The following is a 13,232-nucleotide window of genomic DNA, read 5'->3' as shown; positions in this document are numbered from 1 at the left end:
TGTCGTTTTACAGGATTTGCAAAACATCACATTAGTTTTTTATTTACATTTTACACAGTGTCCCAACATTTTTGGAAATAGGCTTGTATATACATATATATATATATATATGTTCTATAAGGCCCCTCCTACTGTATCACCAGCTCTCAGATGTCAGTCACCTGTTCCATGGAACTCACTCCCTGACTTGAAGCTTAAATGGTATTTAATGGGAGCGTACGGGTGCCCGAAGCCTCGTCCTGCTCTTGTGAGGATGACATCTTGACCACACATAACTGGAATGTGACAACCTGTTTATTAGTCACTTGAGACATAGAAGTTTCACATGTTCCTACAGGCTGGTGCTGCATAACTTGGCCGCATTTGGAACTGTGTACGACATGGTCTTTTTTAGAGAAAAAGAAACAAACCCTGTGACTTGGAGAGTCATGACTTGCAGCACGTGCAAAAGCAAACACTGAAGTGATCTGCACCGTATCCATTTGTTCAAATCTTCAGGGAATAATGTTGTCCTTTGTGTTGGAAGTGTCATGCTCAGGCTCTTCCTGTTAAGAGCCTCACGTAGTATCTGTAAATTTAACAGCTTTTGATGGTCTGACCTTGAAAAACAAACAATGCTGAATGCCTGAGACTGCAGGGCAATATCAGAGCAGCTGTTCCCTTTCTGCCTGTGGAGTGCAGAGTGAGTGTTGAAGCTTTAGACCCTCTGCCCACCCCGGCTGAACAGAGGGGAAAGGAAGGGGAAGGGGAAGGGGGGGCGCAGTAGGAGTGGTGCTGCCTGTTGAGCTCAAGGTGAAAAGGGTGCCACAGTCTGCAAATGGAGACGAGGGGCTAACACTCAATCTGACTCTGCCAGTTGGGTCGGGTCAGTGGGAGTGGAGTGGGGGTGGTGGGGTTGGAGGGGGGGCAGCTTGGATGGACGCACCGTCTGCCTCGAGCTTGCTCCAGAGACAGAAGCCCTCTGTTGCTTATTTGCCTCACTGTCTGCTGTCCTTTCTCTCACTCTTTCTCTCATTTTCCAGCCTTGCCATCTGCATGTGATTTAGTCACAGGCTCAGGGGAGAGGCAAGTCCGCTAGGGGAGAGAAATCAGGGCAGGGAGGGAGGGAGGGAGAGAAAGAGAGAGAGAGGGAGGAAGTCCATACAAGTTTGTTTAACAGGACTCAGCCTGGGCCGGGAGTAGGGGCCGTGCCGCATCTGGACTTCGACAGCAGTGGAAAAGTGAAGCCGAGTGGAGACTTCCCTATAGTCAGGAGACAGACGGAGAAGGGGGATCACTGGGCGAACACAAACATGGCTGCTAAATCTCTGTCCTGCCTCTGCTTTCTCTGCATCCTCTCAGGGATTGCCTATCCAGCTTGTGCCGCCAGGCTTGGGGAACAGCAACAGTCAGTGCTGAAAGTAAGACATGTTTGGTTTTCCCTTCTTTTGCTGGTATACTGTGAATGCTAGGCCCAGCTATGTTTGGTCTCTGACTTTCTATATCTGCTGTGTCTGTCCACGATGAGGCTAAAGATCAGGTTTGCACCTTTTTTGGTGACAACAGTAAATCCTGAGGCAGATTTCTATGTGTTTGGGGAGTTTGGGCTGTCTGGAGAGCTCTCTGAGGACTTGTGTGTGTCTGGACACCAAAACTTCACGGTGTTGCTCTGTGTTCACCCATGTGTGTTTATATCATCAGAGGCACCTCGAGGCTAAAGCTCAGATGGGCTCCGAGTTACTGTCTCCACCACTGTCATGCCCCTCCTGCCCCTCCCTGACAGCTCCCTAATGGAAACCAGCTGCCAAATGTTGAGCAACAGGCCAGAGAGAGAAGGAGCACAATAGGCAGTCAGGGCACGAGAAGCCATTAATGATTACTGGCAAACAGGCTCAACATATCAACATGTAGCTTTTTAATGGAATCCACCTCCAGTTATGATCAAATCTTTGACAGTTTTTCCTGCTGACAGCATCTAGTCAATGCCAACATTTAAACTGCTCTTGGATATCGAAGGTGATGCAGGAGATAGATAGATAGAAGTTGCCGCATGTGCACTTTACATAGGATGCAAAAGACAATGCAGGGAAGCAGGACCATGAGTTTGGTCATAGGACCTCTTTATGTTCTGATGGGACTCAGGCTGCTGTTTGTGTGGCAGCGCTGTGAAACGATGCACCAGTTGTTGCACTTCCAACTGAAAAGCAGCTCAAGTTGTGTTTGCTCCTTCTAACAAAAGCCATCCTAAAGTCTTTGTTCAGGCCAGTCACACTGTGTGGATTTTAAAACAGTCCTAATATGCCAATGCAAGTCTGCCAGAACCAACCCATCTTCGTCTATGATGAAACTGATGGGTTAAAACACCATCTTGTGCAGTCTGGATGTCATCTCTGGGTACATTTACTCGATCAAGGCACAGATGAGCTGAAACTTTATCCTTTTACAGAAATGTCCAGTTGCCCTGTAGCTGTCACTATGTGGTCACTTCGGATGCTGTTTGGTTCAATAGAGGAGGTGAGCCAAGATTCTCACCAACCAACATGTAAAATGGGCTGGAGGTCCAAAATATCCAAGAGAATGTGTGTTCAAACACCCAATGGCGAAGCTAAACCGCAACGAATGAGCATTTCTTTCTCATTTATTTCATAGAGGCTTTTTTCTTGTTCCTTGAGTTTTTTCTGGCCTGAGGTCCCATCGATAGGAGGTCCGGCTCCGGCTCCGGCAACCAGACTGTCTGTGCACAGTTATTGAGTTCGGAGGAGATTCTCATGACCCGCGATCTGACTCATCCTGAGGATGTTTGGAGTGTATGACCTCCTCCTCATAGTCCGTATGAGCAGCCAGGCCCAGCTGGGAGGCAAAGCGGAAATTAGATTCAAACTTTGAGCTATAACATTTAATCCGCTTGATTACACCGCTCTGGGAGAACTCAAACAGCAGATGAACACAGAATATAAGCATTTTCCGCGAAAAGTTTTGGGTGGAAAGGTGGTGTTGACTTTGGACTGAACTCTTCTATGGAGCTCGATACCAGCTCTCTATTGTCAAGATAGATTCTCACGGTTTACACGAAAAGCCGACAGTCAACACATAGGAAATAATAATAATAATAAACTGATAAATAATGAAATGCCAGAGCAGCAACGTGATTGAATCACTGGAAAACACAGCTTCACTTGAAAACAGAGAGAGGCTATATAACATGTTGAATGTCAGCTTTGTTCTCCCCAGCAGTGGGAGAGCCACAGAAATAGTTCACATTACAGAGAGTGCTCATAGCTGACGGAGAGCTGCAAATGTTAATGGTTCTGATTTCCATTTATAAGTTCATCAGTTTGAAATTCATGTTCCAACTTCCAGATTCACCATTAAAAGATTATTGCAAGAGAAATGAGTTTCTGGCCCTCGGCATGTCTGGCACCAAAATACAATACGATCCAGCCGGGGATCATCACAAGTTGTCGGCTGAAGGTCCAGGTGTGCATCCGCTCAGGACAAACTGACATCCGATCTGCTCGGGCCACATTCAGAGGTGGTCTCATTAGAAAACAACCATGTCCTCTGAATAAGCAATAGAAAAATAAATGCAGCTCTCAGTGCCTCCTTCTTGTGTTCATAGCTGATTTGGTGCTTTCATGTGACCATATCACATGAAAGCATGGTCGTTAGTTTTGAACGTTTTATTTTTCCTCCACTTCCTTCACACTCCAACAGTTCTTACACCAGAAGACCTCTGTCTGCTCTTCTTTTGATTTTTAACCTGAAAAACTCCCGTCTGATTTTGCAGAATGCAGCTGAACTGTACAGAAAGCAGATGAGATTTACCTGCAAACTCGTTTTATAAAGCAACTGTTTAATGATTTAACACACAGACTGTACGAGGCGCTTGTTTCACAAAAGCCTCCTCAGGGTTTTTTTTGTTTTTTTTATCTCGTGTAACTTCCAACATACATCAGACCAAGAGCTGTGGAGATGCCCGCCTGCACAGTCCATTAATCCACAGCAGCTGAAATAATACAATTTTGTGACCAGAATCAGGTCCTGACGGTTCACATTGTGAATTACAAACTTACTGAACTGAGGTCAGACATTTACAAACGTGTGGTTTGTCAATCACTGTGTTGGTACTTCATCCAAATGACGTTTATGTTCCTCTATTTTTAATACTTCATCATTTGAAAGCATAAATAGCTTAATTTGTTTTTTTCCATGAAAATGGAGAAAATGTATTTAATACACAGCCTTTTTATGAATGCTGTTTGTTTTACAGTTAGCCTGCTAAAATGGTTATGTGCATGATAAAAAGCATGCTGTTGTCCACAAGCTGGGGAGTTCTGCAGAAAGGAGTTCACACAGACTTCTGATGTGTGTCGATATTTGCTTCTCATTTTTTATATTTTATCTTGCTTGTATAAAGAAATACATTCCTCTCATTTGAGAGTAGTCTAAAGACATCCATGTACTACATCTGCCCCTCCCCCCACCCCCGCTCCCTCCTCCAGCCCTCAACCCCCCGGCTTGAGTATATCCTGTGTATAAGCACTGCAGCTGTTTGAACCGTCACAGACTGTCACACAGCTAGTCGGTCTGAACCACTTTTGAACTCTCTAAATTGGCTTTACAAATGGGAAGTGGCCGGGGTCTCAGTGGTTTTCCCATAAACTTGTGGTTTATTACTCCTCATGGCTTTGACTACCATTTGGAGCCATTGTATCTTCTTTTTTTTTCTGAGAGTATCAAACCCAATGGAATCATTCATTGTATTTGGTAGGTTGTTTGAATTTCAGTGTGACACGCTGAGTGTTTATATGGGAATGACGGACAGCTCTCCTATCAGTGTTTGTGCACTGTGGGTCAGGGAACCCCGCAGGAAAAGGCTCGGTGGGAAGAATTCAAGCTGCTGTTTGCAGCATGTTTCTGGCTATATAAGTATGCCTTTGTCTCATAGCCCATCTGCAAATAAATGAAAGGAAAGTATGAATCACATGTGGGCAGAGGCCACAGTATGTCTGAGTGTTCCATCTTCTGACCGCTCTGAATGTATCAACATGCAGCGGACGCCATCGAACAAGGAGGTCAAACTATGGAACTCTGACAGACGACTGCAAACAAAGTACTATTGTACGCCTCACTGAATGGTGCTGCTTCAAAAGTTCAACGATGTTCAAAGGGGTGTGTGTGTGTGTGTGTGTGTGTGTGTGTGTGTGTGTGTGTGTGTGTGTGTGTGTGTGTGTGTGTGTGTGTGTGTGTGTGTGTGTGTGTGTGTGTGTGTGTGTGTGTGTGTGTGTGTGTGTGTGTGTGTGTGTGTGTGTGTGTCAGGATATCAGACAGGATGCAGGGTTTTAAATGACATGCTGTTGAAGGCAGGATGCAGAGTTTCCTCCCAACAACAAGTTTTAAGGAATAAATGTTTTTCCCCAAAACGTTTGGGTCAATGCTTTATTCAAAAGTTCATTTAATGTCAATATTTAACTGCAAAACTATGCAATCGTAAGGAATATTACAGATAATGTATATTATCTTTCTTGGACAAGATGAACGCTGTGCAATGATTGTGATTTTCGAGGTGAGAAACTTGAAAACCTCCCAGTCTAACTTGGTGTTGACAGTCTGACCCTGAAGGTGATATTCAGGGTGCACAACCCTGCAAAGGTCAGACAGCCCACCTGGATGTGCTCCCGACCTGACGGCGTCTTCGGTCTTGGACAGTAACATTCAGCTCTCTTGACTCACCACCTCGCTCGGCTCATTGCTTCATTCCTGTTGGTTTCCGACGCATTTCAAGCATCTCTGTTTCCAGTTTGATCCAAAATTTGGTGTGTGCCCTCTGCTAATGTCAAGAATTAAATCAGTATGCATCCAGAACAGCCCTCATAAAAACATGTAACTCAGGTGCTGATGTTGATCAAGCGTGTTACTCATGAAGGCAACAGGAGCAGTCTCTGAACTTTTTGACCCTCCCTCGTATAGTCAAACAACAGTCTTTGTCACTGATTAATATGGGTAAGATTTCCCGTTATAAGTTATACTTTTGATACGACATTTGTTTTGCTTGATTGAGTTTTATTTTCTCTCAAATTTAGATTAGAGATTGAAGCACATTTGTTTGGATATTTTGACCCAAATCTACTTCCATATAAATCCGTCTTGTACAAGTTTAGCAGATTCACTTGTCAATGGGACCCTCAGTTTACTTTGGTGTATTGTGTATCTTCAATGTGAACGCACACTTTGATCATGGATGGTAGAGTATGTGTTTTGTTTCATTTTGGATCTCAGTCTGCTTAAAAATGATTTTTGAGTGTCTCTCCTTATTTGAGGGTTACTTTCTGGTCTGTTTACAGAGCTCAGACTGACCCAAGAAACATTTTTGATTTTAAATTAAAGGGCAACTTCACCAAGCTTTCTGTCACAATAAAATGGATATCGTGTAGTCCAAAAGAGGCCACAAATTTGTGTGAAGCCAACAAAATCTTTACTTTGGCATGAAAAATATTCAAACCTAACTGGCAGGTTGTGATCACATACAGTATACACCAGTTCACCATATGAGCCTCAGGACAAAATGTCAACCTTGTACAGAAAGTGCTGCTTTCAATCCTTGTTTTTAAAGGGTGCAAAGGCAGCATTGTTCAATTCAATTCAATTTTATATATATAGCACCAAATCACAACACAGGTTATTTCATGGCACTTAACACATTAAAGTCTTTACAGCAAGACTTGACAATATTATACAGAGAAACCCAACAAAGGGAAGGAAAACCTCCTTCTGAACAGGAAGAAACCTCCGACAGAACCAGGCTCAGAGGTGGGCGGAGCATCTGTTAACAGAACCAGGCTCAGAGGTGGGCGGAGCATCTGTTAACAGAACCAGGCTCAGTGGTGGGCGGAGCATCTGCCTCGACCGGTTGGGGTGAGAGGAGAGCAGAGAGAGAAAAGGACAGCATAGAGATATAAGAGAAGAACTGTTGGTGGAGACGACAAGCGCAGAGCAGAGACATGCAGCTCCATGACGGGACATCTGGAAAAGAAAGAACAGAAACTACACGAGCGAAGGAACTGAATGGAGACAACAGATAATAAGAAGAAACTATGGGAGAGAAAAAGATGGTGAGGTATGAGTCAGTTAAAGAGTAGGAGGAAAGAAAAGAAGCTCAGCGTGTAACAAGGTCCCCCAGCAGTCTCGGCCTATAACAGCATAACTAAGGGTTGGTTCAGGTCTACCTGAGCCAGCCCTAACTATAGGCTTTATCAAAAAGGAATGTTTTGAGTCTAATCTTAAAGCTAGAGAGGGTTTCTGCCCCTCGACTACAAACTGGGAGCTGGTTGGTTCCACAGGGGAGGAGCCTGAAAACTGAAGCTCCGCCTCCTATTCTACTTCTGGAAACTCTAGGAACCACAAGTAGACCAGCGTACTGAGAGCGAAGTGCTCTGCTAGGATTATATGGTTCTATAAGATCTCTAAGATATGATGGAACCTGGTCATGTAGAGCTTTGTAAGTCATCAAGAGAATTTTAAATTCTATTCTTGATTTCACAGGAAGCCAGTGAAGAGAAGCTAAAACTGGGGAAATATGATCTCTCTTGCTAAATCCCGTCAGTACTCTTGCTGCAGCATTTTGGATCAGCTGCAGAGTTTTTAATGAGTAATTTGGACATCCTAACAGCAAGGAATTACAATAATATAGCCTAGAAGTAACAAATGCATGAATGAGTTTTTCTGAGTCACGCTGAGGAAGGATTTTCCTGATTTTATTAATATTACGTAGATGAAAGAAGGCAGTTCTGGAGATTTGCTTTATATGGTGGCTAAAGGACAAATCCTCATCAAATATGACTCCAAGGTTCCTCACAGTGGTGCTGGAGGCCAGGGTTCCTCTCAGTGGTGCTGGAGGCCAAGGTTCCTCACAGTGGTGCTGGAGGCCACGGTTCCTCACAGTGGTGCTGGAGGCCAGGACAATGTCATCTATAGTAACTAAGTGATTAGAGAAAGAGTATATGTAGTGTACTTAAAAGGTCTAATGGGACAGAAAAACATACACAAAAGCAGCAGCATACAGTCCATGTGGCTAAAGATGGAATATTCCTCCATGCAGGGGTCACTCAGTTGCATTTACATGTCAGGTTCTTTAAAATATGTAATATGTTTATGTTTTGTTTCTATCTCTGCTTTAAAGCCACACCCTGACACTTGTTGAACCAGTCAATCAGAAGGCTTGAACACAGGGTCACAGTGAGTTGTTTAGATTTGTGCAGGTTGACTATCAGCTACTCGTTCCATCTTCTCTGCTCTATTCCTTCATACTTTACTCAGAATTTGCATTTCTGTTCCCACCGCAGGTTTGTAAAAAAGGATTTTTCCTCAGTGAGAAAAGCATATGCCTGCCATGTAACTGCAAAGGCCACGCTGACTACTGTGAAGACATCACTGGTGTTTGCATAGTAAGTTTCCCACTTTGTTTTTTGCTCAGTAAAGTATGCAAGTAAACTAATCCTGCATTAAATGTAATGTTTCCTCTTTCAGAACTGCAGGGACAACAGCACAGGTGACTTCTGTGAAATGTGTGATGACGGCTACTTGCTGACTCCGAGCCGGGACGGACGGCACACCTGTCGGCCCTGCGCCTGCCCCCTCTCTGTCGCCTCCAATAAGTAAGCTGCTTCTCTCTTGTTTGTGCAGCAACAAGGCTGAGTGTTGGCGAGCAGTGTGTAATCTCTGAAATACTTTCCCCTGTGTCCGCGGCCAGCTTTGCAGTGCACTGTGACAGAGGAGGTTCCAGTCTGCGGTGCAAGTGCAAAGAGAACTACGCTGGACACTTATGTGAGAGGTCAGTGCTGAAAGTTTATGCAAATCCAGCAGAACCAAACAGTGGTGTTTCATTCAGTAAAAAAAAATACGCATTACTGACTGATGTAAGCGGAGCTTCATGTCAGTGCACAACCCAGTATCATGGCAAAACGTGAAATAGTCACGCTTTGGCCTGTCTAGGCATGAAAGTTACAGGTTTTCCCGTCGTGGACAAAAATGAAACCTACTGCATGTATGGAGCCATGTGATTTACAGGAAAATGAAACTTATAGATACAACACATGGTTGGCTTACTAAATAAAACAACATGGTTGGCTTACTAAATAAACAACATGGTTGGGGTTTAATAAACACATGGTTGGGGCTTAATAAGCTTTAATAAACCACATAGTTGGGGTTTAATAAGCTTTAATAAACAACATGGTTGGGGTTTAATAAGCTTTAATAAACAACATGGTTGGGGTTTAATGAACAACATGGTTGTGGTTTAATAAACAACATGGTTGAGAATAGGAAGAAATAAGTCAGTTTCATGCTTTCAGAACATGTGTCTTTCACACCTACACAGGCCAAAGCGTGTCTATTTCACGTTTTGCTGTGATCCTGGGTTGTGCTGCAACATCCATGTTAAAGTCCACAGTATTCATACTATAACTGTAGAATCCCTACATGCAGTATCTAACTTCACTTATAATGTTCCTTGTAGTTTTACCAAGTATACCACCTTTATCTGAAGGAACTATTTTAAAGAAGATCTAAAGTCTGCTTGTCCAAAGATGTAAAAAAAAATAACAATAATTTCAATTTAGCCACATGACTGTAGCTTTTACCAATAAGCTGCAAGGATCTAAAACACAAGAGAACTGACAAACACATCTGACTGGACAAGACGTGTGCAGCACAAAGATAGACGTCAAATACAGACACAAAAGATGAGATGTTCCAAATGGAAACATGAAAAGCTGATTTCAGTAGCAGTGCAATCATGTCCTCTCTGCAATCCAAACAGTTGCAGGTCACATGTACGTGCAGACAGACTTATGAATGTTTTATGGAGATTTCTGATTGGTCCTGCCATTGAAAACTCAGGACAACGTTAAGTGCATAACTAAAGGAATGCCCAGCTGCTTTATGCACTATACTGCCATCATTATTTTCTCTACTTCACTGCTTGAACTAAAACTTCTTAGTTGTACTATTTTCCTGGTGTGCATGTGAGCATTAAAAGTAGTTTTTAAAGTGTAAGTTAACTTTCTGTGTGAATACACTTCCTGCATTAGGGACATCAGCTCAATGAGTGTGTACATAGGTCCTTCCACTTTTGGCAAACAGGTTGTTCTGTTTCTTCAAGACAGGGGAGGCAGGAGGTTCAAGCAAACATAGGCTTTACTCACTCTGGCAGGAGTTTACAAATCTGGCACACAAACACACACTGGACCGGGGATGAGTCCAAAACACAAGCAGGAACAAACATGGAGCGAACACAAGCATCCAAAACATGAGCGCAGAAAAGGATGAACTGGCACTGGTTGCTTCAGATTTTCCACAGAAGCCTGTGTGATCATTTTTAGTTATCTTTACTTCATGTAAAGGTGAAGATGTGGACAGCCCATTCTCTCTTTTAATGCTCGGTCCACTTATTAGTGCTGCAGGAGAGGCCAGTTCAAGTAAACCCACAGAATATCTCATTGATGCAGCTGTGCAAAAACCAATATTGTTAATAATAAACCTACATCAAACTGATCTCACTAATTGCTGGAACCTCATGGGTCCTTTTTTGTACCGATGCAAAGCTGGTGTATGTCACAAACTTTATCTAGAAGTGGACGTAGCTTCTGGGTATGAAAAGTGAGGCCAATGTGGAAGTGCAATACCACCGATACCCACTAGGGGCTCGCTTCAAAAGGCTCTGGCTCCACAGACTCCCATTTAACATTTCTCATGAAATACAAAGGTAATACATTTTTTTCCACAAGTCATGATTGTATCATTCAGTGAAGTCACTCCTTCTTGTTAGTTTTCTATATAGTTTTCTTTCTGTGCTGTGGCTCCATCGTCTTCAGCAGCATTGAACTGGAGATCCTGCAGTAGAAGGCAGCACGTCATACCTGCAGTTTGTTCAGTGTCCACAAACTGCAGCTCTCTTTTCTTAGATGCAGCTTTCTGCTGCGTGTTTGGTTGCGTTGCTCTTCATGCTGTCTTCACCATGAACCTGTTGTTGGGAGATGTTGTTCAGACCAGTTGGAAATGTTTCCTGACGCTTCTGAAGCCCAACTTCTACTGTTCTGCTGTGACATCATCAGATTCTCTTCTGTGACATCATCGGATTCTCTTCTGTGACATCATCAGATTCTCTGCTGTGACATCATCAGATTCTCTGCTGTGACATCATTAGATTCTCTGCTGTGACATCATCAACATAACCACTCCCCACCCCGCCTATGTCCCATTGTCTGTAGGTTATGTCATTAAGACAAAAGAACTGGTAGGCTGCACATCAAAGACCAAAGAGTATTCAAAGGGGAATTTTTATTTTTAAGTTATTTCCACATAACAGTCAGTGATACCGTCAGTCATCAGCAGTTTTCCCCCATCCAGGTGTGCTCCCGGTTACTATGGCAACCCCATGGCCATCGGTGAGTCCTGCAAGCGGTGCGATTGTAACGGCAACTCCGACCCCAACCTGATCTTCAATGAGTGCCACAATGTGACGGGCCACTGCCAGCACTGCTGGGGAAACACTGCCGGCGCCAACTGTGAGAGGTGTGCCCCAGGTTTCTACGGCGACGCCATCAGCGCCAAGAACTGCAGAGGTGGGGCCCGAACAGTGAACTCCCACACATCCCTAACCTTCATGCATGAGATATTTGATCCATGAGCGTATTGTTGTTGCTTAATGTTCTGTGAATCTCCAATAATTCAACTTGAGCCTGTCACATAGCTGAATAATAAGAGAAGCAGGAAGATCAATGAAGTTTGTCGACGCAGTCGCTCTGCCTGTCTCGTACATTCCTGTCTTACACTCAGTGACAGCAGAGGAGCGTTTCTCAAGGTCATTGTTGTACAGCACAAAACGACCTGCAGTATTGAGTCACACCATGTTGAAGTCAGCAGAGTTTAGAGAGATTGTTTTGTTTTTACGACATATTTACTAATTTAATTTCGTCTCAGCTGTTTGAAACAAACGCAATAAAAGTTTAGTTTTCAGCTTTGAAGTACGTCAAAGCTGCTCTGTGGAAAAACAAGACGAGGTCACAGCTCCCGATCGAGGATTACCATTCGCCTTACGAGGCCCTGCACGTCCAAAAATAACCCTTCCCACCGTGCTGTGACATCATCTGACCTCTGATGTTTCATGCCTGCATGTTTCCTGCTTCTGCCTCAGAGTGCGAGTGCAACAAATGTGGGACCTCTTCATGCGACGACAGGACAGGAGTGTGTCACTGCAAGCCGGGAGTCACTGGACGACTCTGTGACCAGTGTGAGGTGAGACAAACCACCAGACTCTTCTCAGGCCAACTGGTGTTTCTTCTGGGAGGCTGAGGTGTCGATATTCAACGTGTATCACACCGTGTTTATAAGAATTACTGGGTTTCCTTTTCATAACTTTCTGCCATCATAAGCTACAGTTGCATTATTGTGCTGTAAGTAAATTTCAGATAAATAACATTGGCATTTTCCAATTAAATCCACACTCAATAACCCATTATTATAAAGTGAATATATGTTTTTAGAAACGTTAGAAAATTTCTTAAAAGAAAAAAAGTATTCAGATCATTTGCTCCATGCTGTGTTTAGATTCACTAATATGTGGATGTGTTTAGAACATAATTGGAATCCACCCGTGGAAAATTTAACTGATTGAACATTGAACAACATTTTCAAAGATGCAGATGTGCCATAAAGGCTTTAGAAGTGGGCATCTGGAGACCACCACAATAAAACTGTGGCCTCAATAACTGTGAAATTAATGAAACCAAGAGGTTTGCCCAACTGAGTAAGAAGGGCCTCGGTCAGGGAGCTCACCGAGAACCCAACAGTCCCTCTAACAGAGCTTTAGCTGTAGCTTCTTTACCTGTTGGGGGCCGACCATATCTATCAGGCCTTTAGGCAGATAGTTTGAAGCCACAGCCTACTTTGAGTTTCCTTCCGGTATTTAAAGAACCCTTGAGAAAAAAACCAGAGCATGATATCTTGCAAACGCTCCTCATCGTCTGGGTAATACCAGCCCAACAGTGAAGCACGGTGGTGGCAGCGTCATGCTATGGGGTTGGTTATCAGCAGCAGGGACACAGAGACTGGTCAGAGTTGAGGGAAAGGTGAATGCAGCCACATACAGAGAGGTGCATAAAGAACATTGACGCAACGGTTCACCTTTCAGCACCACAGCGACCAGAAGCATAGACGATCAGCCAAAAGCTCACTTTAACCCCACAGAACAT

General features: G+C 43.7%; 1 protein-coding gene across 2 annotated transcripts in view; it reads left to right on the top strand.

Moving 5' to 3' along the window:
- The first annotated feature begins 1,127 nt into the window (after positions 1–1,127).
- lama4 (laminin, alpha 4) overlaps positions 1,128–13,232 on the top strand; it is a 36,273-nt gene continuing 24,168 nt past the window's right edge. For both annotated transcript variants that reach the window (XM_069705791.1, XM_069705790.1), the window contains exons 1-6: positions 1,128–1,400; positions 8,322–8,423; positions 8,506–8,633; positions 8,729–8,809; positions 11,389–11,603; positions 12,176–12,276. In XM_069705791.1, coding sequence (XP_069561892.1) covers positions 1,293–1,400; positions 8,322–8,423; positions 8,506–8,633; positions 8,729–8,809; positions 11,389–11,603; positions 12,176–12,276 — 735 coding nt within the window. In that variant the 5' untranslated portion in view covers positions 1,128–1,292. The remainder of the gene's footprint in view (positions 1,401–8,321; positions 8,424–8,505; positions 8,634–8,728; positions 8,810–11,388; positions 11,604–12,175; positions 12,277–13,232) is intronic.

This window comes from Brachyistius frenatus, unplaced genomic scaffold, assembly GCF_029030835.1.
Source record: "Brachyistius frenatus isolate BFR_SWC_R1_liver_20210118 unplaced genomic scaffold, ASM2903083v1 Contig_59, whole genome shotgun sequence".
Lineage (NCBI taxonomy): Eukaryota > Metazoa > Chordata > Actinopteri > Embiotocidae > Brachyistius > Brachyistius frenatus.
Note: the sequence above shows the minus strand (reverse complement) of the source record. Positions and strands in the feature narration are given on the sequence as shown.